The sequence below is a fragment of the Anser anser genome (genome assembly GCF_964211835.1).
Source record: "Anser anser genome assembly, chromosome: 2".
NCBI lineage: Eukaryota > Metazoa > Chordata > Aves > Anseriformes > Anatidae > Anser > Anser anser.
This window is the reverse complement of record NC_139721.1, coordinates 38,283,977-38,311,041: the sequence shown is the minus strand read 5'-3', so window position 1 is coordinate 38,311,041 and position 27,065 is coordinate 38,283,977. Positions and strand designations below refer to the sequence as shown.

At 38.2% G+C, this 27,065-nt stretch overlaps 1 protein-coding gene across 14 annotated transcripts in view; it reads left to right on the top strand.

The window, feature by feature from the left end:
• The window catches only part of NKAIN3 (sodium/potassium transporting ATPase interacting 3), a 372,374-nt gene that overhangs the window by 41,752 nt on the left and 303,557 nt on the right, over positions 1-27,065 (top strand). For 9 of the 14 annotated variants that reach the window (XM_083823888.1, XM_083823886.1, XM_083823891.1 and 6 more), the window contains one exon: positions 5,120-5,198. The exons of the other annotated variants lie outside the window; for them this stretch is intronic. In XM_083823888.1, the coding sequence (XP_083680014.1) occupies positions 5,120-5,198 (79 nt within the window). The remainder of the gene's footprint in view (positions 1-5,119; positions 5,199-27,065) is intronic. 14 annotated transcript variants of the gene reach the window in all.

Here is a 27,065-nt window from a genome sequence, read left to right as displayed (position 1 = left end):
TGTATGTTGGACATTTTTTCCAGAAGGATGCTATGAGAAGCAGTATCAAAAGCATTGCTGAAATCCCAAAAGATTACATCAGCTGCCTTGCTTTGGTTAAGTAGGTGGGTAACCTTGTCATAAAAGGAAATTAAGTTATCAGCTATTTGACCTTGTAGTCACCCATTCTTGGTCTTAGTTCTGCAGGTCTATAACTTTGGATACAATTAGACATAGTTCTATCTTTCAAGAAGGTTCTATCTTTCTTTTCACTCATGGCAGGAATAACTACTGCAAATGCACTCTCGATTTCCAATACTAGCAAAGAATGTATGGAAAACCAGCAGGAGAGGTTGTTTCTGAAAAGCAGGTTGTCATTCTAGAAAGCAGAAAAATAAATTGCATAATTTTACAATTGCCCCACAATTAGGACATTGCTACATATTTATGTTCCTACCAAATGAAATCTGCATAAGTAGGTGTGGCAGACTCTGTGAGGTGAGGGAGGATGCAGGTTTTTGCTAGGTTGGAGGCTCAGAGGAAAGATCATTTAGAAGTTTAAAAAGGCCACTGTATGTACAGAAAGATCTCTGGTTCTTTCAGCTGTTTTCTACTTACACTGTGACTCTGTTTACTAGTTAGGCTATCACTGTAGCATTTTTTTTTTCAAAATTAACAGTAATAATTTGTACTCCAGCATTGATATTTCCCTGAAATGTATTTGCTATTATGGATTAAATAAGAAAGTTGATTCTTTTCCTTAAAGATTATTTCAAAACTGCTGGAATTTTTTCACTGTTGGTAGAAGTTCTTTTTCTGTCTCTACAAATGCACCTACTACCAAATAGAACATCTAAGAAAACAGACACATCTGCATCTGAAAGTGAGGAAAAAGTCTGTGGGGTAACTGGAACACTGTTTTGTAATATGTTTATTTAAAATTCTCACTTGCATGCTTTTCACAAGGAGTAGGAAAAAAAAAACAAACTATAAGGACACATGGGTATATTAACAAACTTGAATTGAAACATCATCCATTTATGCTTTGAACTCACTTTATTATACAGTTATTTCCTTTGCTTACTTAAGTCTGACATTTTGGAATTCAGCTTTACCCATACGGATACCTGTGTTACTGAAGAGGTTTTGATTATGCGTGCAGTTTCTGTGTCACAATTTGCAGGCACTTGTCCCATAGCATGTGCCAGCAGAATGACAGAATAGCACTTGTGGCACAAAAATAACATTTTTCCCACTGCTACCTTCTGTGCCTGCCGTGTTGCATAAAAGACAGCTACCTGCAGATGTTTGAAAGCCTCCAATATTTACATATGTGTATAGCCACAAATCCACAGATTGAGGAAATGGATTTAGTAATTGCCTCCTTACATAATAGTTTTCTGTGTTTTTCTGGTCCTGATTTGGTACCATTCATCAAGGAAGCACAGAGGAGTTCACCCACCGCACTGTTGTTTTTTTTTATTTATTTTTCCTTTTTTTTTTTTTTTTTTTTTAGCAAGTTAATGGAGCTTTTCATGTATACATGAACAAGGTCACACATTGTGGTTATATTTACGGACTTGATTCAGTGGGACAGCATACTGAGTGTCTGTCAGGATAGGAACCTGTAAACTAAAATGGTGATGGATATGCCAATACATTGATGGATATATGCTTTTTTTCTTCCTGGGAATTTGTTACGCATTGTAGTCTTGCTTGTAATTGTGGTTTCCACTGTGGTGCTGTAGAGTGCTTCTCTTTTTTAGAACATTGCAATCTGTCAGTTTTACACTGCATTTACTTTCTTAGAGAATTGTGAAAATAAATGAAATTCCTGAAATCAGGTCATTCAGAGAGGACCATTATAAAATCTTCATTGGAGTCTCATTCCTGCTTGTTCTCTGTGGATACTCACTGGGCTGTTGTGTTGGACCCACGACTTTCTTCCACACACTGTGCCCCCCTCCTCAGCTCAGCCCTGCTTGTTCCAATCAGATCCAGTGTTTGTAGCACTCACACTTTTTTCTTCAACTTCTCCATCCTCCAATCTACGGTGAGCTAGAGTTATTAGAAAAGCAATAGCCCTGGGCAGATAGTCTCAGTTGTGCTCCTAGGACAAGGTTGTGCTACTAGGACAGGATCAATCACTTGCTGATGGTTCTTTCAGGGAAAGATGAAGTGAAAGTCACAGCAAGTACTTAAGGGAAGCTGTTCCAGTGAGGTCATAAACTGGAATTCATGATTTCAAGTAGATGGATTTCTACATCTACATAGTTTTGATGCACTTTAAGGATGCCATAGGCCAAAGTTTTATAATGAAAGTGAATTAGCATTTGTTGGAAAAATGCACTCAAATACATTTTCTGCAGTTGTTGATTTAACTTTTCCTTTGAAAGCAGCTGTAATCTTTGGTGAGTAACTCTGTGACAATTAAAATGAAGTGTGTAGAACTGCTGAATTATCTCTGTATCAGCACAATAAAACTGGACATACTTGCTAGTGTGAGTTGATCTTTTCCCTTTTAATTTGCTAAGGTTATCACAAGAGTCTTGAAATATAGCCTATATCTGCAGGTCTAATTTCCAGCATACCCCACCTCTACTTCATGTTTTTTTAATATGTTTTGCACAAAAAATAAATTAGGTATTTGAAAGGAACTTGCTATATTTCAAAATACCCAAGTGAGCTTTTTGCTGCAGGGATCATGCTATTTAATTGCGGATAATATTGCTCCAAAACTGTGTCTCTTTTTCAGGATTTGTGGTTTAACGTGTTTAGAAAGCGCAGGGCCATAATTTAGTAAAACAGAACGGCTGCAGATGACTAACCTTTTGCTCTCATGTGTTATTAATTCTCTCCAGTTTGGATGGGAACTGCACAAATACAATGACGTTTTGCTGTTTCATGTGTTCCATATATGTGATAGAGAAGACAGGCGATTTAAATCGGCAGTATTTGTACTGCCTTGTGGCTGTGCCATACACCTTGTCGTTTCTACTGGCATCTTCCATTTCCCACCAATTACTTCTGTAAACACGTTGTATATCGTCTTGGTGAAGTTGTTGGAACAGGTGCAATGTCACTGCTAATTGCTTCCATGTGCCTTCAGTGAGGGAACCTCTGTTTTCTAGGTGCTTCTTCAATGAAATAAATAAATGTATGCTTTATAAAAACCTCAACAAGCAAGTTGAAAAATAATGTCTGAAAAATAATGTTGATACTCTAATTTATAATTGAGTTCTGATTTGGATATTTGTTAATTTGAAAAAACTGTAAACGGAATAAATTAGGGTCCAGTTTACAAAATTCAATTCTGCTTCAGATTATCTGGAGATAATCTGCATATGTAGATTATTCTGCATCAGTCCTGGACATTCACAAGGTGGAATAATAATTTAAAAAAAAAGTATAAAAACATGAATGTGTGTGCTGTGTTTGGTATTTTTTTTTTTTTCTTATTTTTTACTACCAAAGGGCTACTCTTTTAAAAAATAAGGAAATCATCCTACAATTCAAAAAAGAGAGGAATGTAGAATAATATGACAGAATGCCTTTTGCCTCTCCTTTGTTGTTGAGAAAAGCCCATTTTCTAAGGCTAGGACTATTAAGCAGTGTTGACAATCACATTCCAAAATATGCAACTCATTAGTTTCAGGATAAATTATCCAAGGCAATATAGGCATACTGATGAAGGTGTTTGCCATGGGTAATTATTGGAAAGTTACTGAGTTGTGTTGCACTTAGAGTTTGCTTTTTAGTAAAGTAGCGGTGTAGCTTAAGCCATTCACCTCATAACTGAAGCCTGAAGTTTGTGGAGCTTTGCACAGGTCAGGTGTCATTGACTTTATTAAGGTGTTAGCTGAAAGGTTTCTGTTGACATGTCAAAATTCAGGATTGATGAATAGCTTCTTAAGGCTTAAACTTAAGCCTCTGACATGACAATTATTTGATTCTTTTGGAGCATTGGCTGCTTCACATGAGAAAAATAGTCCCTGATTTTTCTAAAAGTCCATTAACTGAAACAGACATTTTCAGCCTTAGATATACATAGGTGAAATAAAATTGCAACCATTTTTATAAATACTTCTGCAACTATCTGAGTATGTGAGAAAGCTCTCCTGATGGCAGTTAAAGGGTCATCGACAGGAGTTGTATGATAATTTGCAATGAGATGAATATAATAATAATAATACATAATAATTCTTCAGTTGGGAAAGTGTAGCTGCCAACTGCCATGAAGATAAATGGAAACTGGGAGAAGATGCCACCTAGGTTTAACAAAGACAGAGTAGAGCAGATATTTCTTTAACAGGAGAACTGATTTCTAGACCGGGAACATGTGCTGGCTTAATCTGCATGGATTGCATTTGATATGATCCCACATAGGAAATGTTTCTTTAAAAAGCAGATCATGGTGATCAGTCCGAGTACAGTGGGTTCAGTAGGCAGTAAAGGAAGAGGGGATGACTGCTTTTCTTGAGTATGGAACTGTTGATCTGGAGCAAGGATACTTGTCAGGTGCTTCAAGGACTGGTTTTGGAATTGTCTGAGCATCTGCAATGATGACCTTGCAGAAGAAGTAGCGCTTGTGAAATTTGGTGGTGAATGAAGCCAGGAGGTGTCAAAATGAGGATAGGGTGACTGAATGGAGAGAAATGGATAGAAATTGGACAATGTAAAATGTGTGACCTTGTATTTAGGGACAGGTATTGGGATTTACTGGTCTAAGCAGAGAGCTACTCTCTTGCAAATAGCTGAGGAAGACAAAGACATTTTTGTCATCATTTGCTAAAAATGTCTAAGAGCAGTTAGAAAAAAGGTGCATTAGCAACAGCCTGGATGTGACGACCCATAAAGTCTCCTTCGGTGTTCCTATATCAATTTCTGGTTTAACAAATGCACAGATGTTTGAAAACAAAAGTGAATACAGAAACATTTATTGAATACCTGATTTCTTTAATATAAAATGTATAAAAGTAGGGTTTTGAATAAACTAGTATGTAGTGCATGATGGAATATTTGCTTTTATAATTCACTCCTTATTTCTTCCAGTTTAATTCAGTATTTCTAAATAGAGAACTATCAAGGTGATAATATTCAAATGATTAAATTTTTTCCCCTTCATATATTTGCGTCCTAGAAAATGCAAGTACAACTTTACAGCCACTTTGGAGAAGACTCTGCAGCTTGTAATTGAAAGACATCAAGCTTCAGGGAAGGTAAAAGAAAAAAAAAAAAAAGAAAAAAAAGCATACAACTTTGGAATAATAGATGGGATGTGATAGGCTACCCTATTGCCTGGAGCTTATTGTCTATGTGTCTGTATTGATTGAAATACTTTAATTTTGCATTCTGTCTCAATTACTAGTGTGCATCCAATACTGCAATTCTGAGGAGGAGAATATTCTAATTAAATGATTTTTTTTAAGTGAAATGTTTAATGATACACATTTGTATGATTACTTGAAACTCTAACTTATTTTTGAGCTCCAGCAAATGAAACACAAGATAATTTATATCATCTAGTGAATTTCACACAGAGTATCACAAAATGGTTCAAAAGGAAGCAAATTTTAAACAACAAATAAAATACAAGCCTTTAAGGTGTGATTTAAGCAGAGAAATTGACTTTGTGGCTGAGAAGGGAGGAGACGATTGAATTACAGACAAATGAGGCAGAGAAAGCAAAAGGATGACCTTCCTAACTGGGGAGAGATGTACAGACACCAAAATGAATGGTTGGCAAGCCAAACAAAAGGGGGGTATGTGAATGCAAGGTCAGAGAGCTCAGAAGAGAAAGTCAGTGAGAAATTTATGTTACAGAGATATGTTCTTGAAAACAATATAGCCTTTGTTTCTTTTAGGTTTTAGGTCCACCTCTGGGTGCACTGGCTAAAAATGGGAGATACATCTTTGTGTCTCACAGAGTAAGACAGTTATTTGGCTATGGTGTTTTTGGTGTTTTTAAAGCTGAAGTTAGAAAGATGGGAAGAAAATGAAAAAAGAGTGGTTGCAAGCTGGGATGTATTGAAGGAGGCAGTCCTAAAAGCCACTCCTTCCTCCCATGTTTAGTCTCTACAGAAAGATATATCTTACCTTTAGCTATTGTATGTAGTTTTCTGCTTTTAAATTTTAGGGAGCAAAAGATATAACACACCTCTGTTGTTTAGCCATATATCACAAAATACCTCCCATCCTATTCTTGGTTAAGGATAAATGTGACACGAGAAATAGTTGAGTACAGTATGTTGTCTCTTGTTTTTGGTAAGGCATCCTGTGAAAATTCACTGTAGAATAATCCTTGGAATAATTCTTCTGCCATCATTCAGAGCTGTTGAGAAGCTCAATCAGATGGACTTTGGGACTCACTGGATTTTTCTGGTTCAAACCACTATATCCAGGTTGCTGTGGTCCTCTGTTCCTTGGTAGGTGGTAGAAAGTCTGAGCATGGATTCCCAGCATGTACACACGTGTGTTGCACAGACACAGCCAGCCACCGGCAATGTAACACAAAGAGAAGGACAGTGCCTGGTCAGGACCACATATATAGATGTATACTCCTGCAGCAGGAATGATCCAAAGGTATTGATCCTGCTCTTCTCTTCTGGTCAGTCAGGCTCCCAGCTTCCTAGTACATCTCACACTCACACATCCATCCATGCACGCACACAGATAGATGTCTTCAGACCTGTGGGTCCTCAGAATAGCCTGCTCTCAGACTCTCCAGACCATGGATTTTCAGGCAGCTCTTATCCTGCTTATTGGCGAGTCCAGCTTTAAGTTTGCTAGCATCTCACACATGTTCTTGTACACAGAACAGAAGGCACATCTGAGCATAATTACAGAGAAAGCAGCTAAGAGTAGTTTTATAAGATGTTAGAATAGACTGGTGATAAGGTGCAGGATTTGGCCATGCAAGTGTACTGATCAGCGCCTTCCTTATACTTGGATGGGCCGTTTTATCTCCTCTTCTCTCCATTCTCATGTTTTTTTCCTTACACCCACTTCTGCCTCTCCTTGTCCCCGCCCTCACCTCCTTCATAAATAAATGACTTATTATGATTTTTTTTTCCAGGTTGATCTGACTTTCACTTTGTGCATAGCCAAATTTGACATTTCTGATACCGTTACCTAGGTCTTCTCACCCTGATTTGTAACATATTACTAAAATGGCCACTTAGGTGCTCTTGACCTTGAAAGGCTGCCTACCTCAGAGGTTGTCAGTACTCCTCTCCATTTCTCAGTGAAACATGGCCATTTCTCACTCTGTTATTTGTTACCATCCAGCAATTTCTCGTGTCATCTCCACAGTTTCTCACATTCTCTTCACTTAGCTAAACATCAGACCAAAGACTGGTCGTCTGCCTCCATACTAACATGAACTTCTACTGAAAGCAAATTTACTACAAATTCAGGTGAGGTGAGTCTGGAGCGTTCTTGTATCTGGCAAACAGGAAGGGTAAATGAACATCCCCTTAGAGCTCCCCAAATTCTTCCAGCTCTAGACTGCAACTATGCTTTATTAGATAAAGCCTTCTTTCTGAATGTTGTGTGTATCTGGCAATAGCTCATGACTACATCTGTAGATATCAATGCATTTGCATGTTCAGGGCTAATTCGAATGGAGGTCCTTGAAAGAACCTGGTGGATGTTATAATTTTGTCTTTAACCTACATCAAATAGCTTTGTTTTTCTCTTAACTAGCTGTAAAACATTATTTCTCAATGCAGTATAAATAAAACAGTTATATTTCTGAGAATTTACCATTCAATAAGTTATAATGTGCTTTGGAAATTAGGTATTTTTATGATCATATCAAAGAGTTATTTTGGCATCATATATTTTAAAGGAGGAAGCTGTACATCTGTTCTCTTTAAATTGTGAACAGCATACTGTTGGTATTTAATAAAGTAGAATCCTGTGGTTCTTTCTTACTTTGTAATACATTTCTTCACACATTCTTGTCATGAAAAACCTGTCACAAAAGCATACCCTTTCTGCTGTTATGATGTGGCATTTGCCTAGGAAAAACACATTATTTTGGTTTTAAAATAAATAGCAATCAAGCATATGTAGAAGATAAACTATACTTCAAGAAATTCTATCTATTGATCCAGCCCACGAATGGCAATTCAAGTTCTGTTTCAATGCTCAGAGGAGCTTATACAACTTTTACTGTTTTAAGAAGATCCTTTGATTTAGATTCACATGTTCTTTGAGAATGTGGGCTATCAAAATATTCAGGATCCTTTTGCATGACCAAGTGCTACATCTAATGATAAAATACCTACTGCTTGTATTTATTTTAAAATCTAGGGTACTGCAACCCTTGGACAAAAACATAAAGCTGTATCCTTAGGTCTTCCAATGTCTTTAGGATGCTGATGATAAATTTTCTTAGTGAAAGAAGTCATTAATAAACTTTCGCTTTCTGAACACAAAGTTTTATTCTCTCTTGATAAGTCACTAACTGAAGTCAAATTGTAGATTTATAAACACAGGATATTTAATACTAATTTTATATGCCTCTTTTGGAAAGTTCAGAAAAAAATAAATTGTTGTTTAGCTATGTTGGTGCTGAAACACAAATGACACTTAAGTAGTATTTTGGTTGGTTTGTTCATAATTATGTTGTAAGAGGTTCCCGGGGAACTATAGGCCTGTCAGTTTGACCTCAGTGCCAGGAAAGCTCATGGAGCAGATTATCTTGAGGGTCATCATGCGGCACTTGCAGGGCAACCAGGCGATCAGGCCCAGTCAGCATGGGTTTATGAAAGGCAGGTCCTGCTTGACGAACCTGATCTCCTTCTATGACCAAGTGACGCGCTTGGTGGATGAGGGAAAGGCTGTGGACGTGGTCTACCTTGACCTCAGTAAGGCTTTTGACACAGTTCCCCACAACATTCTCCTCAAGAAACTGGCTGCTCGGGGCTTGGACTGGTGTATGCTTCGCTGGGTTAGAAACTGGCTGGATAGCCGGGCCCAGAGATTTGTGGTGAATGGAGTCAAATCTGGTTGGAGGCCGGTCACTAGTGGTGTCCCCCAGGGCTCGGTACTGGGGCCGGTCCTCTTTAATATCTTTATTGATGATCTGGATGAGGGCGTCCAGTGTACCCTCAGTAAGTTTGCAGATGACACCAAGCTAAGTGCGTGTGTCGATCTGCTCGAGGGCAGGAAGGCTCTGCAGGAGGATCTGGATAGGCTGGAGCGATGGGCTGAGGTCAACTGTATGAAGTTCAACAAGGACAAGTGCCGGGTCCTGCACCTGGGGCGCAACAACCCCAAGCAGAGCTACAGGCTGGGAGATGAGTGGCTGGAAAGCTGCCTGGCAGAGAGGGACCTGGGAGTATTGGTTGATAGGCAGCTGAATATGAGCCAGCAGTGTGCTTAGGTGGCCAAGAAGGCCAACAGCATCCTGTCTGGAGAACAAGTCTTACGAGGAGCGGCTGAGGGAGCTAGGATTGTTCAGCCTGGAGAAGAGGAGGCTCAGGGGCGACCTCATCGCTCTCTACAGTTACCTTAAAGGAGGCTGTAAAGAGGTGGGGGTTGGTCTGTTCTCCTACGTGCCTGGTGACAGGATGAGGGGGAATGGGCGAAAGTTGCGACAGGGGAGTTTTAGGTTGGATGTTAGGAAGTACTTCTTTACCGAAAGGGTTATTAAGCATTGGAACGGGCTGCCCAGGGAGGTGGTGGAGTCACCATCCCTGGAGGTCTTTAAAAGACGTTTAGATGTAGAGCTTAGCGATATGGTTTAGTGGAGTACTTAGTGTTAGGTCGGAGGTTGGACTCGATGATCTTGAGGTCTCTTCCAACCTAGAAATCTGTGATACTGTGATACTGTGATACTGTGAGGAGTTTCTTTCTGCTTAGGAAAGTAAGTGCCCAAGGGTGTGTATATCAGCAATTTCATGAGAATTCCTATTAATTATTAACAGCTCAAGGGTGAAAAATCAGATCTCACCAGTGAATCTCATAGGTAGGAAAAGCTGTGTTAACTAAAAAAGAAGTTTTGTACCTATAGTACTTCAAATAATAATAATAATAAAAAACAACAGCTGCTAACAGACTTTCTACAGTATATTAAAGCCTTTCTGTGTCAGCCTTGGCAAAAGCTTTGGTTACTGTGAATACATTTGACTGTTATGAGAATGTACAAAATCATTCAGTAGCTTTAGGCTTGTTAAAAACCTACGTTTTTATTCTAACGCTCTCATAGCTCTTCAAGATACTATAGAAAAGCTAGTGTAGAGTATGCCATGATGGAATCTGAATTTTATATGCTATCTCTGAATGAAAAATGAAGGCAAGTCTGATTGCTTTATGTGATTTATATAAAACAGCTTCTGATACATTGCCGGCCCTCAGTAATGCAAAAGTATGCATATCCTAAGATAAGTAAAATTGTGTGTCAGAATTTAACAACAAAAGATAAAGTTGTTTTACAGAGGATGACTGTTGTTAGGCTATGAAACTTTGTAAACTTTCCCTTTATGTTAAATTAGTCTTGCTCATGTACAATCCCATGTTATTTTATTATCATTTGTTGTTACTTGGTTCATGCTCTCAGTTACATTTCTAGTGTGACTTCCTGTGTGAGCTGAGTAGCATTCTGTGCTGCCGCTGATATTTACAGCCAGGAGACTTGCTTTATTGGTTGTCGATTAATTTTTCAATTGATCATTTTCATTCTCCTGTCAGAAGAATGGAAAGGTGGAGCAACAAGTTAAGGTGCAGGGATGGTGCTTCACCAGAGGTGTAACAGATCACTGAATGGATACTATATTTCAGTCAGATAGAAAAGACTCAGAAAATTGCAATTGCAATATTGAATTAATTTACGTGAATACCTGTAGCTATTGCTTTGCTGCTTTAAGTAATATCTCCTGAAGACAGCTGACAATCTATGTTCCGAAAATCTCATGGAAAACCTGAACTAGAAGCAGTCTGCAAACCTGCTGCTACAGAACCTGCCAGAGGCCCTGGAAGAAATGGGGATCACGTTTGGCTCTAGAGCTAGGCCACTCAGTGAATCTAATTATGTTTTCAAAATAATTAGTTATATCTATACTATAGATTATATAGGGTAACTTTTATGGAAGGGGCTACATAGGCAGTATATGTGCCTGCTAGAAACGAGAAGCTGCACTTGCTGACATCCTTGCATTGGATAAGAGGAATGAAGCCATCCATACATGTTTGCCATTTCCACGAACAGCCACATTCAACTTTTCCTGCATTGAAAAATACAGCAGAAATGCTCAAAAATCCTCCTACTGCAGGGTGTGATTCTATGGATGTCAGACAGCAGGCAGTTCTTTCCCCTCAGCCTCAAGAAAAAGAGAAATCCAAGGATGCATTTCTCAGCTGTGTGTCGTTCCTTTCTTTTGTGCCTAAATTTGCACATGGTCCACTTCTTTTGTTTAAGAAAACTGTGAAAGGTAGCCTATGCTGCTCTATTTTGGTAACCCTCAAGAGTAAATTCTGATCACAAATCCTCAAAACAGTGAATAAAATCACTGCAACAGACCTCCCACTGAATCCTGCTGGGGCTCCTGAGAAAAATAATTAATTTCAAACCTACTTATTTCAACATTGTTCACTCACTGAACAAATGGGTGGAAAAAAGACCTTCCTGAAATAATTACCTAGTTCACAGATTATGCTTCTGGCTGAGAAAAGTACTTAGCCATAATGGAGGCACCAGGCCACTTTTTTTATTTTCCTTGTGTAGGTTCCCCATAGTAAAGAGCTATGTTTTATGCCAGTGTCATGGAGAAGATATATTATTGTTACTAATATTATTTTTATTTCTTTAGTGATACCTAGGTGCTCTTGCAAATCAGGCTCCCACTTTACTAAGCGTTATACATGCAAAGAGTGCAGAGATTGGCTTTTCCTTTACAGGTTTGACATCATACATAATAAGATGAAGAGTCCAGAAAATTAACAAGCAGCTGCTTTGCTTTCCCTACTTTTCAAATCTGTGATGTTTCAGTTATTTTTGCAAAATAAAAGGGAACAAAGTTCAGTTCTCTCATTCAAATTCACAGCAGAATATAAAATTCTGGCTTGTGAAGTATCAAAATTACGTGGGAAAGATCTTTCATGGCCCAAATCGTTCCTTCACCTACAGTAAAGCCAGCATGGTCAGGAAAAGGACCAGGAGCGCAGTCCCTCTCCTGGGTAAATTGTGGGCTAGATCGTGGCCAAGCCTGTCACCTGTGGGGAAGGAGCAGAGAGCCTCTGCGGAGTGGTTGCATTTCCAGCGTGCATGTGTGAGGAACAGCTGGAGAAAAGTTGGGAAACAGGAGGAGTCTTGGCTTTGTGGTTGGCACTGCAGAACATAAGAAATCCCTTGCACAGCAGCTGTGAAGTGTACATCACTGTTGTCCCACTGTGTGAGACATACCCTGGTCTTGAATCAGCTATAGAATAATAAAAGAAGATACTGCTCCTGTAACATGTTCCTGTCAAATCCAGGACTGACGACTTGCTACTTGGGTAATGTGCATTTCTAGTTTCTTACCATTCTGGTCTCACTTCTTGCTGTGCAGAAATAAGGATGCAGTAATGGCTGGGGCTCTCAGCATGTGTATGCATCCATTTGATACCTACTTTTACTTGGGGTTTGATTTTTGAGTAAGAGCATCTATTTCAAGAGCAGTGCATCTGTAGTGAAGAGCTGTGCGCTCCGTTCTGATGGAGCCAGCTGGTTGGTTTATTTTTCTTTGAATTTCTCTAGGATCTGATTTTGCCCTCATCTAAAGAACAGCAGCAAATTCTTACTGTGCCAGGGAAGTCTCTAAGGAGGTTTAAAATCCCAGGCTAGACAGCAGCGTAGCAGTGCTGGTTTAAAACCACTGTGAAGTGCCTGTTCACTCAGCAGCAGAAGCTTTGAAGATGCACAGCATGATGAGCACCGGGACCCCACTGCTGCCAGCGTAGTGCCAGCGGAGCTCCAGTGGTTGTGACTTTAGGCGTGTTGTGCAGTGTTCGGCTACAGGCGTTGTAACTGAAGGTAATTCTAACAGCCTTAGCTATTCTGAAAATGAATTGGACTGCACCATGGAAAGCATTTCATTTGGAAATGTTTATTTGAAGTTAAGCGAGTGGTGAAAACATCAACCTCTTGACAATCCCTCCCTACTGTATCAGCAGTGATGGTACACAAGGCGATTTCTTGCTGTGTTTTGTTCTTTCACAGGAATTAGAAAATCCCAGGAAACATTCAGTTTGTCTTTAAAGCACTGCACTAATAGTCTCGTTATAAGTTTACATCTGACATAGGAGCAACTTTTGTGTTTGCAAATGTTTTCTTTCTTTTGCTAAATAAGTCCTAGCAGTAACCCATCTGAAATTTAACAGAATACTTGTAGCAGCACACAGTAAATTAACTATTAATTCAGACTCATTTCTGAATGTTAAAATTTCAAAACAATTAATAATGATTTTTCAGGTTCCTTCCATCCTCAACACACTGAATGCTTGTTACATCTTTGTATTGTCTATCGATCCATCTGTTATACCAGTTTATTCCATTCTTATGCTTACCAATTGCACCCATGAGCCTGAATTTATTGGAACAGTAAAATGACATTCAATGCAGTGTAGCTGGGAAACGGAGCCAGTAGCCAAACCTATTATTATTATACTGATGGAGTTTTTTAAATTACATCTCAGTAAGCTCAGCATTATCTTCCACGGTGTTTTCAAGCCCCATGAAAGGTAAGATAGTTTATCTTCTGAGCTGTGTACAGTTATGGCTTGTTTGCTTAATGAACCCATAGTTTTAGACATTGTTTTCCTTTATTTCTAAATAAGTGTAAGTGTTTAAAACAGTCATTAAAAAACAAAACATTAACAAAACAAACCACAAGCAAGCAGCAAAATTGTTTCAGAACCCGGAGATCTGAGGAAGTAACAGTGCATGGATCCTATTTCTGAGTTAGGATAAAATTAACAGGAAAAAACATTCCTGAAACCAAACCCAATACTGGTATAAATGAGAGCAACTCAAGAAATTTCTGTGGAGGTATGCTATTAAAAATCTAATTCCTCATACTTTCCCAGAGTGAAATACAGTCTATGGGCCCAAGTATTTTTTAGAAGGACTCAAAGTCTCAAGATCTCAGTTAGATCTGGTAGTTCTGATACCTAATAATAGTTGTAATACCACCCCTCATTCTCTGTTATAGCTATGATGGACTAATGATACAAGCAGGTCAAAGTTTGTGAGAAGAGATTTGTTGTTAGAGCAATTGTTGTATTTTGAAACAATAAACAGAATTTCAGACACATGCCTGATTCTTTGCAAATATCAAAGAAATCCCCAGGATCCTCAAGATCCACATTTTGCTGATAAGCAAGAACAAATACTTTGAGTGAATTACATAGTAAACAGAAACATTTGATCTCAAGATATTCCTGAATTAAATTGCTAACAATTGCCTTCAGGAAGGGCTTCTTATAAGTTGAGAGAAGGTTAAACAAACCCCAGTCCTCCATTTTTTTTTTTCCAATTCAGCTCATTCCTTTTTTCTTCTTATGAAGGTTCAGCTGACATTCAGATTCAATAACTCTTTGCCATGCCACCTCCCGAAGGGTACAAGGCAATATTCGTGCATTTGCACTGGTTCCCTCTGTAGATAAGCAAGGACAGCATGACCATCCTTTTTTTCGGTCTGGTGAACAAGCAAGCAAAAGCTGCCAATCAGCAGGAGATGAGGAGAGCGTTGTCCCTCTGCAGTTTCACCATTCCTTTCATGTTTGCTGGGCAAGTGAGCAATGTAATAATTATGTTTGTTTTTTAGCTATAGGATGATGGACTTGTTTTTCTTCCCACGTTATTTTTGGTACTATCAACAAGAAAACAAGCCACAACTGTTTGGGAATATAAAGAATTTTACTTGTAAATGTAATGAATACAGTATTAGCTTAGTTTTTTTTTGGTTTGATGGAGGCGGCTGTGCAGCCAGGCTGTACTGCGGAGGCCCGAGAGGCCATGCTTGTTGGTGAAATCCATTGCAGAGGAGAAAAAACCTCTCCTGAGCACGAGCTGTCTGTGTAATCCTGATGCTCATTCTTTTGTAATGTAGCTTCTTATTCTCCTACACTCCACAAAAGCAGTCTGAATCTCTCTCTCATGTGGGCAGGCACATGGCTCCTCGACAGTTCTGGGTTGGGGAGGCTTCAGGACAAAGAAACTCCCCAAGCTTTTGATTTTCATGATCTAGTGGCACAGCGTTACTCAACTCCTCTTTCATTGATGAGTCGGATGAAAGAGGGCTTGTCACAACAGCCACAGCCACAGCCTATGTGGTGTTGCCCACCTATGTCTTTTGTCACAGACCCTGAAAAGAATACGTTACGGGAGTCAGGAGTTGTCGCAGGCTGCCAGTCGTCCTATAGCAGGCTGTTTGGGAAGCCCAGGCTGGAGGATCACCTCCCCCCTGCCCCAACTTTATCCACTGGGAGGTTTCTGTCGAGGTGTCAGGGGAAGCTGCAAGCAGTGTTAGAAAATGGACGAGAGACCTCACTTAAGCTTCAGCAATGAACTGAATGAGACTACAGAGCCTGATCGGTGCCTCTCTGAAAGTCAAATAAGTGTACTCCATGGATCATGTGTCATTGCAAAAGAGAATACACCTGTCCAAGGCAAGAAAAGAGCATTTTGTCTTTCAAAAATCCTGTTAGTTTTCCTTCTGCAATTGTTTCCTTTCCTGTCACATACTTCTTACTGAAATAGCATATCTGCCCTCCTAGTAATAATTCCCAGGGGGCATTCAACAAGCCCTTGATGTCTGAGTTCTTAGCTTGAACTATCCTGGACCTTTTAGGAATTTACTCCTATGGCAGTTAAAAATGGCCAAAGGAGTCTTTACAATCATTCTTTACAAGCATAGAGAAAGCCATACTTTGAGAAAACTGTCTCAAGTTAGCATTCTTGGCAGCTTGGCTGGTATTAATAGTGTATTAACTTTCCCACAATCACCTATGTGAATTCTATTTGAATTCACATATAGGAATGTAAACCTATTTTTTCCCCTGATGGAGAACTAAATATGATCTGTGTGGATACATTTTTAGGTTTGCACCACTCCAGATTCATTCATTGTTCCTTTTAGTTGAAACATTAACAAATGAGGATATAAGAACACATGTTTTCTGTGGTCTGTCAAGAACAGTGTCACTTAGTGTTAGATATGGTTCTTTCTGAATCTTTTTTGTTTAATCTAAGTTAGAAAATCCCACTAGAATTTGCATGGAATTTCATTGTAGTACTGGTGGACATATGTACTCTCTCTGACTTTCGATGACTAGATTCTCTCTACAACTACCTCAGAGGATGTAGTACTGGGGTGGGACTTCATCCCTTCTCCCAGGCAACAAGTGATAGAAGAGGAAGAGGCCTGAAGTTGTGCCAGGGGAGGTGTAGGTTGGATATTAGGAAAAATTTCTTCAAGGAAAGTGTTGTGAGGCATTGGAACAGGCTGCTCAGAGAAGTAGTTGAGTCACCTTCCCTAGAGGTATTGAAAAGATGTGTAGATATGGTATTTAGGGACATGGTTTAGCAGTAGACTTGGCAGTGCTAGGTTAACGGTTGGACTGGATGATCTTAGAAGTATTTTCCAACATAAATGATTCTATGATTCTATGATATGTGTAGTGATAACATTAAATAGCTGTCTCAGCCTAGAAAAAGGACAAAGATTTAAAAAGGATGAGAATCCCTTTTATGATATTTCATTTTCCACTTCAAATTGTTTCAACTCTTCGTCTTTGGTATTTTTTCCAGCTTTAATTTCTGTACAGTTAATGCCACTGGGAACTATTGGTTAGTCAAGAAAATCAGAATGCCTTATCTGTGACATTCAAGGTGACTTTTTTAAAAAAAAGGTGACAAACTATCTGGCAATCACAGTAAATCTATGTTAGCTGAATTAGAAAGCAGTTTTCAATACCAAGAACTTGGCAGGAGTTTGACCCAAAGTATTTCAGTACAACCTTGGTGATAGGAATCAAAACCATATTAATCCAGGAGAGGGCTGAATTATTTGCTATGGACGGTTTTATGTAGAGTTTTTCCTTTTAATGAACAATTTGCCAACAGATCAAGAACAGCTTGTCCATTATATTTACTCTTCCAATCTCTTTTATGTGTACTCAGTTCCTTTCAGTTTCCATGTATAGGCTTCTGCCTTTGATGAGAGTTCATTTTTTCAATTTGCTGCACAGCACCTGGTGTAGTTTCCCTTCCCTGCTTAGATGACTTCTGATTTAAGAAGAGTAAGAAGAAATCATCAATCCTTCTTTTTCCCAGGGAAGTTACTGAAGAGCAGACCTGGGGTGTTGACCTTTTCTGCAGAAGACAGCATTGATTCTGCACTTTGTGGTTGCCATCTAAACTCTGCTGAAGAGACTTCATTTTTACGGACTTCATTATTAACACTCATCAAATTTTTGGTGTAATCAGTTAATCAGTTAATGTTTAAGATGCTCAGCATGAGGAAATAGATGCCTGATACCTTCAGGACTGTGTTATTCCTGTAATCCTAGGTTCAAATACCTGTTTGGCCATGAGTGAGAATGAGATATTTAACATTTATTGGCTATTCAGCAGATGCTATAGTCAGCTTTCTTTTGTGACATTAACACAAGGTATTTGTGTTTGTATTTGCATGTGTAGTGCCATCTGTGAATGGTGAGCATGGTCATTTCTCATTGTCTATGTTGCTTGATTGTCTGAGCAGCAGGGCTTTTCCCAGGACTTTTCAGGTAACTCTTCTGTATTCCCTGATTGGCATATATGATAAATTCAGTAATTAAACTATATGGCATTGTCTGTGGGATCACTTATTTTCATCTGTGCCATTTGCTTATTTATGGCAAGAGAACTGCTGAGTGTTCGGTAAGGTCATAGTTATGTATCTGTATCAGATTTCCAGCCTTTCACTGCCATCATTATTCACGCACTCAAATCACCAGTCCACCACATTCTAGAAGCAGAAAATGCACTTTGCACTTCCAAATGAGACTCTTTTTGCTAAAAATGTCTCCCTTTCATTATTTACTGTTTTCTTTTCTGCCCTTTTGTTGAAGTGGTATTTATATGTTTTATTGAAGAAAGCTAGTGATTTTCAAAACTTCCTAGCTTTTTATCACCATCACTTCCAAACACAAATAGGCCAGTCAGTTTAGGACAGTCACAGATTACTTGAATTACAAGTATAAGAAAAGTCAAGTGAGTAATTTTTCATCTTCATTCTCCAGTGCTACCCTCACAAAGCCAAAGGCAGCCTATAGGATGTCTTAAACAGTAGGCAGTGTCACAGTATATGCCTCATTAGTTGATTTATTAGAGATTGATAATACTGTTCTAGCCCTACGACCAGTACAAAATTCACCTAATTAAAAAAAAAAAAAAAAAGAGGAATGTTGTTATTATTCATGTCTCCTTCGCATCTGAAGGATATGCTTAAAAGTGAACTTTTAACTTTAAAAAAGAAACCTGCTTAAAAGTACAGCAGGTAGAGTAGCCAAGTTATTCCACATCAAAAAAAAAAAAAAAAAAAAAAGTGCAGTGAAGTTGAAGATGAATCTTTTGTTTATTTATTTATTTTTATTTACACTTTTATTTTACATTTTTGGAAACAAACAGTCAGACTTGGAAGAAATTTTCCTTTAAGGTAGAAGTAGATACATCCCCATTTCAAAACTGAGATGTGGCTTTCAATGATATTAGCATTCCTTTTATTAGCTGTTGTTCTTCAGATCTGGGCTTGCTCATCTGCTTTCACATCTTCTATGTAGTACCCTTTTTGTGATTCTAGCTCTTCCTGAATCTGTGTACATGGTGTCATCACACACTGGTTGCAAAATAGCTGTAGTTTCAGCTGTCTCATGCTGAAGTTTAGGACTTTCTTGCTATCTTTTGTTCCAGCTGTTGAGAGTCAATGGGATGCCAAAATACATGAAGAATTATCTGATGAGGTTACCTCTTTCATATTTCTGTCATGACCCTTGTCTACCTCAAAGCAAAGGGCTTTGATCGGAATTGTGAAAGTGCTGAGCAGCAGCAGAACCACCCTCAGAGGTGCAGAGTCCCCGACCACCCTCCTTACTGCAAGAGCCACCTTGCAAAGCAGCTCTGTCACTGCTTTCTTGTGTTCCTTGTGTTGAAGTCCATCAGGAGTGTTGCGTTCGGTGTTTGGACCATACTGCTCAACAGCAGTTTAAAAATGATGGCGCCTCTCACTTCTTATGAGTAAAGGCATAACAGGAGAGGGGTTATGGGAATCTGATCCAAATTCCAAATGCCAAGGGAAGATACATTAAGAAAGACCCCAATTATAATCAAAACTCCATAATTTGCAGTTGCTGTGCTGAGGTTTGCTGTTAGCATTTCTGCTGAAACAGATTATATTTATTTTGGAAATATCACAGATGTGTGTGGTTGTGACGGAAGAGAAATACATGAAGCGGATACAACAAAAGTGCATGGATGCACAATTTGTAGACTAGCCATTCCCAATTAGTCTAAATGGAAGATTATAGTGCAAAATAACTTCCAAGCTTAGGCGAACCATAACACATACTCTAATGTTAATATCACTCTGAACTTTCTAATGTTCACAAAGCGTATTGTTGGAACTAATTAACATGCTGCTTTTTTTTTTTTTTTAATACTCCGAAGACCTGAAGTTAGTAGTTTGATAATTAGACTGTTTCATATTTAGACAAAAATTGGAGATGATTAGAAATGCTGAGGCACCATGCAGGTCAATTGTGCATCATTATTTGAGCTATTTAATGCATTTTAATGGTAGCTGATAAGATGCAAAGTGCTTTGTAAGCCAAAAGTAGAGGTTCTTTTCCATTATACATTAAATCTATAGGCATAAATAGATTTACGTTCTTCTACTTCGGTTAAAAGAAGCTGAAATCCTCCATATGGTGCTAAAATGTGTAAGCATGTGAGACATTACTGCTGGTAGTGGCATCTCCTCACATCTAGGTATGTTAGGCTTTTTGGTAATTTATTGTCTTGTACTTTGCCACAGCATGAAAAAGATAAGTGATTTTAACAATGCATTCATGTGAAGTGTACATTTTAGTGTCGTACTGCATGGACCTGCCTCTGACAATAGTAACAAAGGCAAGAAAGTTACAGAAATTTCAAAATTTAGCAACAAAAATTTCAGAACAATTTTTGTGCTGTCTGTGCCAGGCTTGAGTTTTTGAAGCTTTGGACGCTCATCCCCTGCAAGTCAAACCTTGCCAGTATCTCAGATAAGGAAATCCTTAGAAATGGGAGCTATAAGAGTAGCCTGGCATTTTGGAAAAAGTCGAGAAAGGGTTTTTCTGCAAACACCTCCAATAAATCCACTGGCAACAGTTTTTAGTAAATTTTCCTTACTATTATGTCTCCAGTGGTGCTTAAAATTTGCATATTTTTTAAAGGGCTATTTTGAAACTCGCTATGGGAAGGGGAAAGGATGACAAATTCTCTTTTGTGGCAGTGGTTATTTTGCAATTTTTGTGAAGGAATGGAAACTGACACTCATCTGTTGTGAAAATAGCAGCTTGCTAAGGAGAGATGGTCCTCCAGCCCTAGGGATGTCATGATGCAGAGGAAAAGAAGAATTACTTCCAATATCAAACTGTTCAGTCTTTAGAAGCAGGTACCCTCTGGGTAGTTTTTTAATTTCAATTGCTGCAAAGGAACCTCCCCGCACTAGGGAAATAGGCCACGCATAAGCTGTCTTTGTCTAGAATATTTTCTTCCAAGGGTCCATGGGCTGCATGCAGTGAGAAGCTCTTACAGGCTAGTGACAGGTATGACATGAAAGGAATTAAAAAATTCTGGTCCCTATTTGAGTATTACACTTGTAGAGTGTACTTAACAGAAAAGTTTAGTGTTTTTTGGACCTACACTGTAAGACTTGTGTGCTTTGTGTGTTCAGGGTCAAGTTTCCAGACTGTGCTGGTGACCTTTTACCTTCGTACAGATATGCATTGGTTGGCATCGTACTTAGAGGATTCTGAGAAGATTCGCTGTTAACTACTGTAACTTTAACCTTAAACTTCACAGGTTCATTCAACTGTGAAGGCAGTAAAAAATTCTCACTTGTATCATGGAGAGTTTCATGCAAGAGAGAAGTTGTTCCCCTCTTTCTCTGCACAAGGCAAATTAGAATATCTGCTACCAGAATGACCCTGAAAACAGAAACAAGAAGAGTTTAAATATTGTGCTTTCTGCTCCTTTGCATGATGGAAAACATTATTTGCGCTAGTACTATACGGCTGCATATGCATTGTGGTTGAATGAAAGGATTTGTAATGGGGAAACAATTGACAGATATGTCTTGAGGGGAAGTCAGTGAATTGGAGCTAATGCAAACCCTTCTCTTACCAAGTGGAACCAGTTTTTGTTGTATGAATGTTAACCTTTTTGATGGTATGCAGCTGACAACAAGCTGTCAGTTGAGAACAAGCTATCAGTGGGAATGGGGTGATAACTAATTATTGAGGTAATAGGGGAAAATTACTGTAGGTGTCCCAAAATGCTGTTGGTTGAATGTGTGATACATGTGGTTATCCACAACTGGGGGAAAGAGGAAAACTCTACTTTCAGGACAAACAAGAACAGAAAAGTCTTATCTTCAGGAGCTGAAAGGTAGCCTGGTTTGACAGGTTGGTGTCATATGTAAAACCAGGATGGAGTGCAGGGTCAATGTCATACAAACAAACTTCAGATTTCAGTTCTGCTGTTTTACACTACTCAAAACAACAACTATTAAATAAAATAAAAATTTGGAAGAATATTTGCCATTAGATTTTTTTCTCTTTTCTTGAAATGGAAGGCTTTGCTGTTGTTGTTGTAAATGAAAAAAAAAATGCTTAAAAGCTTTCACCTTTATCCCCGTTTGTATCTGTGGTGAAGGGAGCTATTCTGGATGTTGTAACTTTTTTCTTTCTCTTTTTCCCTTCAAATTTTCCTTATGCTTCTCATCTTTTTTTTTTTTTTTTTTTTTTTTTTTTTACATTTAATTTATGCAGGTATTAATTTATTTATCGATTTTTGGTGAAGAAAAAAATTTGGTTGCCTTCCTGGTCAGCCTAGACCCTCATGCTTAGGTTCGTATTGAGTAATTTACAATTCACGGAACAACACATCCTTATCTGTGATTTTTTAAAAATATTTTCATTGGGATATCTGTTGTTGAAGTTATTTGTTGAAAAACTTCTAGGAGCATCTGAAGGTCACTGGCAGCATGGAAAGAGGTTGTGCAGACACTGCAGAAATGTGGCAGTGCTTATGAATTTATATCTATCTGTATTCTTTATCTATATCTATGTTTGCATCTGTCGATAAGTATTTCCATTTTGACTGTAAAATATTAAATCAAATGCATAGGTTCTATTTGTGATAGGTCAGTAAGGGATGATACATTATTTGACATTGCCAGTTATGCTGATAATAATTCTTTTATACAGAGAGCCCAACAGAAGTTGCCGGTACTCGCAAGTCTTTGAGTTTTGGTCAGTCTAATCAACGTACATGATTTAAAATAATGATGGGAACTTTGTGTTAGATGTCTGGTTTAAAGGGTTTAAGATCACAGTCATGCAATGATCTTTGCATGGACACAGGGAGCTCACTGTACATTTGCGCCTTAAATTTTTAATCCTAGTGTTGGATTAATGTAAAAGGAGCAAAAGATAGGAATATTCTAATTTTAGAACTATCGTTTGCAAAGTTTTTAATTCTTTTAATATACCTACATGTTTAAATCTGCAGATTTAGAAATAAATCACAAATCTCATTCATTTTTTTAAAATCTCTGTCTTATCTCAGTGTGCCCATAGTATTTTTGTGTCCTCACAGATGTACACAATTCTCTCAAAATCTAGTATCATGAAGTGTTTAACTGTTTCATACAACGAGAGCCTGATCAGATCATGAAAAGATATTAGCTGTTCTTTCAAAGACAAAGACAGAAAGTTGACCTACGTACTTCATTAGACCTTCTGGAGGAGAGTAGAAAGTGACAGAAAAGTAATAGTTTTCCAAATGGTTGCTCTGGGAATATTGAGAGCCACCAACAAGAATGCAAACAGCTGTGAGTTCAATTTACACCACTCAGTTTCCAGTCATTAATATGCTTTAGTGTGCAACAGTAGGACATATAAGGACAAATATTCTTGTTACTATGGTGTTTATAGGAGTATATTAGATATAAAGGTCTAAGCTGATGTTTTTTGGAAAATGCATACAAAAAAATTCTAGGTTTGAGGTTTCACGGGGAACTTTGAATATTCACGACATGGCTGCTGTACTGCTTTTTTATTCTTAACTTTTGTTGTAATGGTCTACAACGGATCCAAGCATGGAGTCAAATCCCTAGAAAGAGAAGAAATACATCAGGGAGAAAATATCCTCTGCTTCTGTGCTGCATGGATTTCAAAGGTAACTTACCTCCACAGAAAGGGTTACTGTACAACACAGGAAGCAGCTGTGACTTTTACTTTTCACCATTCCCAATTCTTTACTGCTTGCACACACAAACTAAAGATGACTCCTCTGTCTAAATAGAAAGAAACACATTCATTGAATCTGTCATCCCTGATACATTCAGTGGTGTGTTTAATCAGGTTCTAACTTCTATCTTGCTTTTTTTCAGCCCAACTGAAGCAGGAAAAAGCATTCAGTGATGTACATAACAATGTAGAATTGATGCCTGCTGGATTGGTGTCTCACCTTCATTCTTTTCAGTTTGACAGTTTATTGTACTGCTTTCCTCATTCCCTCCCGTGTGTGTATTCCTATTATCTTCTGACACCCTTCCTACACCCTTCTGGTTTAAAATCAGAAGACCAGCATGTATACTGAATATGTAAATGAGTTAATAATTTCTATATATGTTGCATTTTGTTCCCATTAAGTGAGGGCATTAAAACAAATTAGAACATTACTTAATGTGGTGTAAAATGATTACCATATGAGAAGCCAATTAACAAGATAAAATTTGCAATAATGCCTTAAAGGTGAAATGCGAGAGCTTTTAATAATTAAAAAAAAAAAAAAAAAAGAAAAAAAAATCCTTTCTTGTCCTCAAATCATTTTCAGAGTATACAAGCAACCAGGAGAAGTGCATTTTACTGAAGATCACTTCTTTCGTTATTGCTTCACTAAGGCCGAATCATGTCCCCATCCTCACTGGAGGTGATGAAGCTTATGCAAGACACACAACACCAGGAGAGCAGATGCAGGAGAGTGCACTGTCAGTGACTGGACTCTGCAAAGCCCAGCTCTAAACTTACCTCATGTACTTAGACACTAGAAATGACCTCCTTTTCCTTATCCTACATCTTGTTCTAAAGGACAAGGACATTTTTGACTCTAGAATGGGACTGAGGAATCAAAATCCAAATACGCGCAAAGAGCAGATGGTAAAAGGCACAGTTCTTCCAGGAGCTGTGACAGTCAGCCTGATACTCTCAGTGTCTGTGATGGGGATTGAAATGCAGGCACTTGCCATCACTGATTGCTGAGCATCTGTAAGATGTTGAATGTCTGGTAGTCCACCTAGCAAGCCTTAAGTTGTGCCACCAGCGGTGTTTTCCTTATTTATGCGTTCACAGCTTTATTTTAAATACAGTTCGTTTCATAGTTCCAGAGGTTGTTTTCACAGCCTGGTCTGCTGAAAAATGCTGCCTAGAAGCTTGAATTAAATCTAGTCTGAACAATCTGGCAGTGTATATCTAAACAACGTGTACAATATACCAGACATTCACGCATGATTTCACTGACATTATTTTAACTTATCTTTTGGATGAGTACGAATTTTGTTTTCTGAAATACCAAGGATGCTTAATACTTTCTAAATTGTGACCTTAAAATTTATCCTCTTATATTTGAGCACTGATGCCTTTGGAAGAGAGAGGCAACCTGCTGCTTGGATGCATTTACAAGGACGGTCCTGGGTGCGGGCTCAGGCTCTGAGTGTTGTGCGTGGTCTTCCCTTGCCACAGCAGGAGGTTTGTGACCCTGCCTGGTTTATGATAGTATTTACAAGAAGTACACTTAGGAAAAAGACTACATAGAGAATTCATTATTTTCATTTTATCTTGACCCCTGCAGTATTTAATATGATCTCAGTAGAAACCATTCCTGAATCATTTGGTAGTGTTTTTTTTTTCAGTAGATGTGACTATTTGTTTTCCCAAAGGCTCTGGGCTTTTAATGCTATTGTGGTGTCCTAGCCACAAAATGTCCTGCGTACAGAAGCCACAGGATTTCCATGAGTGAATCTCTTTTTATAAGTCCACTAGGTTTGACTAAATCACAGCATGTTGCTTAACATTTTTTGAGGGGTTGTAAAGGTAAGGGCTTTGTTCTGCAGTGCCTTGTTCCTGTATATGTATAAAGTCCTTTGTTCCTGTGTATGTTCTTTATACCAACGTGCATGCAAGTTTTTGTTCAGACTTGAGTATTGTTGTTGTTCAAATGCAAGCTTCTGCTGTTCAGTAAAGATTTTTTTTTCTCTACAAATAATTTCAAGCCATAAAGACAGTCTGTCTGATTAAAAGTGCACTTAAATCAGAAATTTCTTCCCCTTATATATTATATATTATTCCCCTATAAATATATATATTATATATATACAATATAATATATATAAATATATATTATAAATATATATATTATGTAGAAATATATTTTATATATTATTCCCCTATAAAATTATAGAATAATTTTACCAAATATTTATTGTATAATTGAGGTACAGAGAAATGAATCAGCCAATACATGTGCTAATATCTTGCTTGTTCAGCATTAGTGTTTATTACAATCACAACTCCAACGTATGCTAGAAGTTGTACAGAGAGATAAAGCAGCAGTCTCTGCTTGAAGGAGCTTAAAACCTAAACAGATCATGTATGTCAGACGTAGATCCCAACAAATTGAAAATAAATCAACAGTAAACTTTAGCTTGTGTTTCATTGGACCCAGAAATGAGAGGCACCTTCTGGCACTCTGTCCAAGCTTCAATGAAAGGACACAGCTAAGGTATAGTGGTAGCAGATGTGTGTCTGTGTTTAGGGGAATAATTGCAAAGTCTCCTACAAAACTGATAGATTTCTTTTGTACTGATAGTAACTTTCTTAACATCTGGCATTACTGCCTTTCCTTTGCAAATGAGGTTGCAAATTAAAAATGTATTACCTAGATTGGCAAGAAAAGTGCTTCCTGATCATAAGACTTGTAGCTAATAACGTATGATCGCTATGCTTCTTCGACCTGTACAGGAAATCAACATAATCTGCCCTGCTAGGAAAAGAGTTTGGACTGCGAGGCACTAGCTGTGCATACTTACTTATTTAATATATGATATATTTTTTATTTTCTCCCCCACTGTGGCAGTATCAGGCTGTAAAGGTGTGTGCTTGTAAAGCTATTTGCAGACATTATTGTACGTGTTATGTGGAACATGCTATTTGATGTAGTACGTTTCTCTTTCCAGACGTCTTTGTCTGAAGCATTTGATTGAATGAGTTGTCATATCAGGAAACGCAGCAAGTCAATTTGTTATACGGATATTTCTGTAAAATACATGAGGACTGAGCCAAGAGCTGCTGTGTTCCAAGAGCTGTTTCAACAGTTCTGTCTGATAAATCAGATTGAATTGCAGTCAGTAAGTGCTGTAGCTTGAATTTCCTTCCTTTAGCTCAGCTATGATGGCAGAGGTATACAAAATCCAATCACAAACAGCGTGGCTTGAAGGAAGAGAGAAGTATGAGAAAGTGAAGAGGAAAGAGCCAGAGGAAGAGGAGGATTTGTTTGACAGTTATCAGTTATGCACCCCTCGGTCCTATATCAGGGTGTATTTGGATGAATTCTTAAGTAAACTGCTCCCAGAGCAGTAGGAGTGATTCAAGCGTCACCTCTACAAAATTATGAATGGAAGCAACAGTGCCTGTTGAAATATGCTTACTTATTGCTACACAATTGGCAGTTTTGTTCCTTTCCACTGTAAAGAGCACAGTATCTTAAGTGACTACACGTAGAAGGAGCAGGTTGG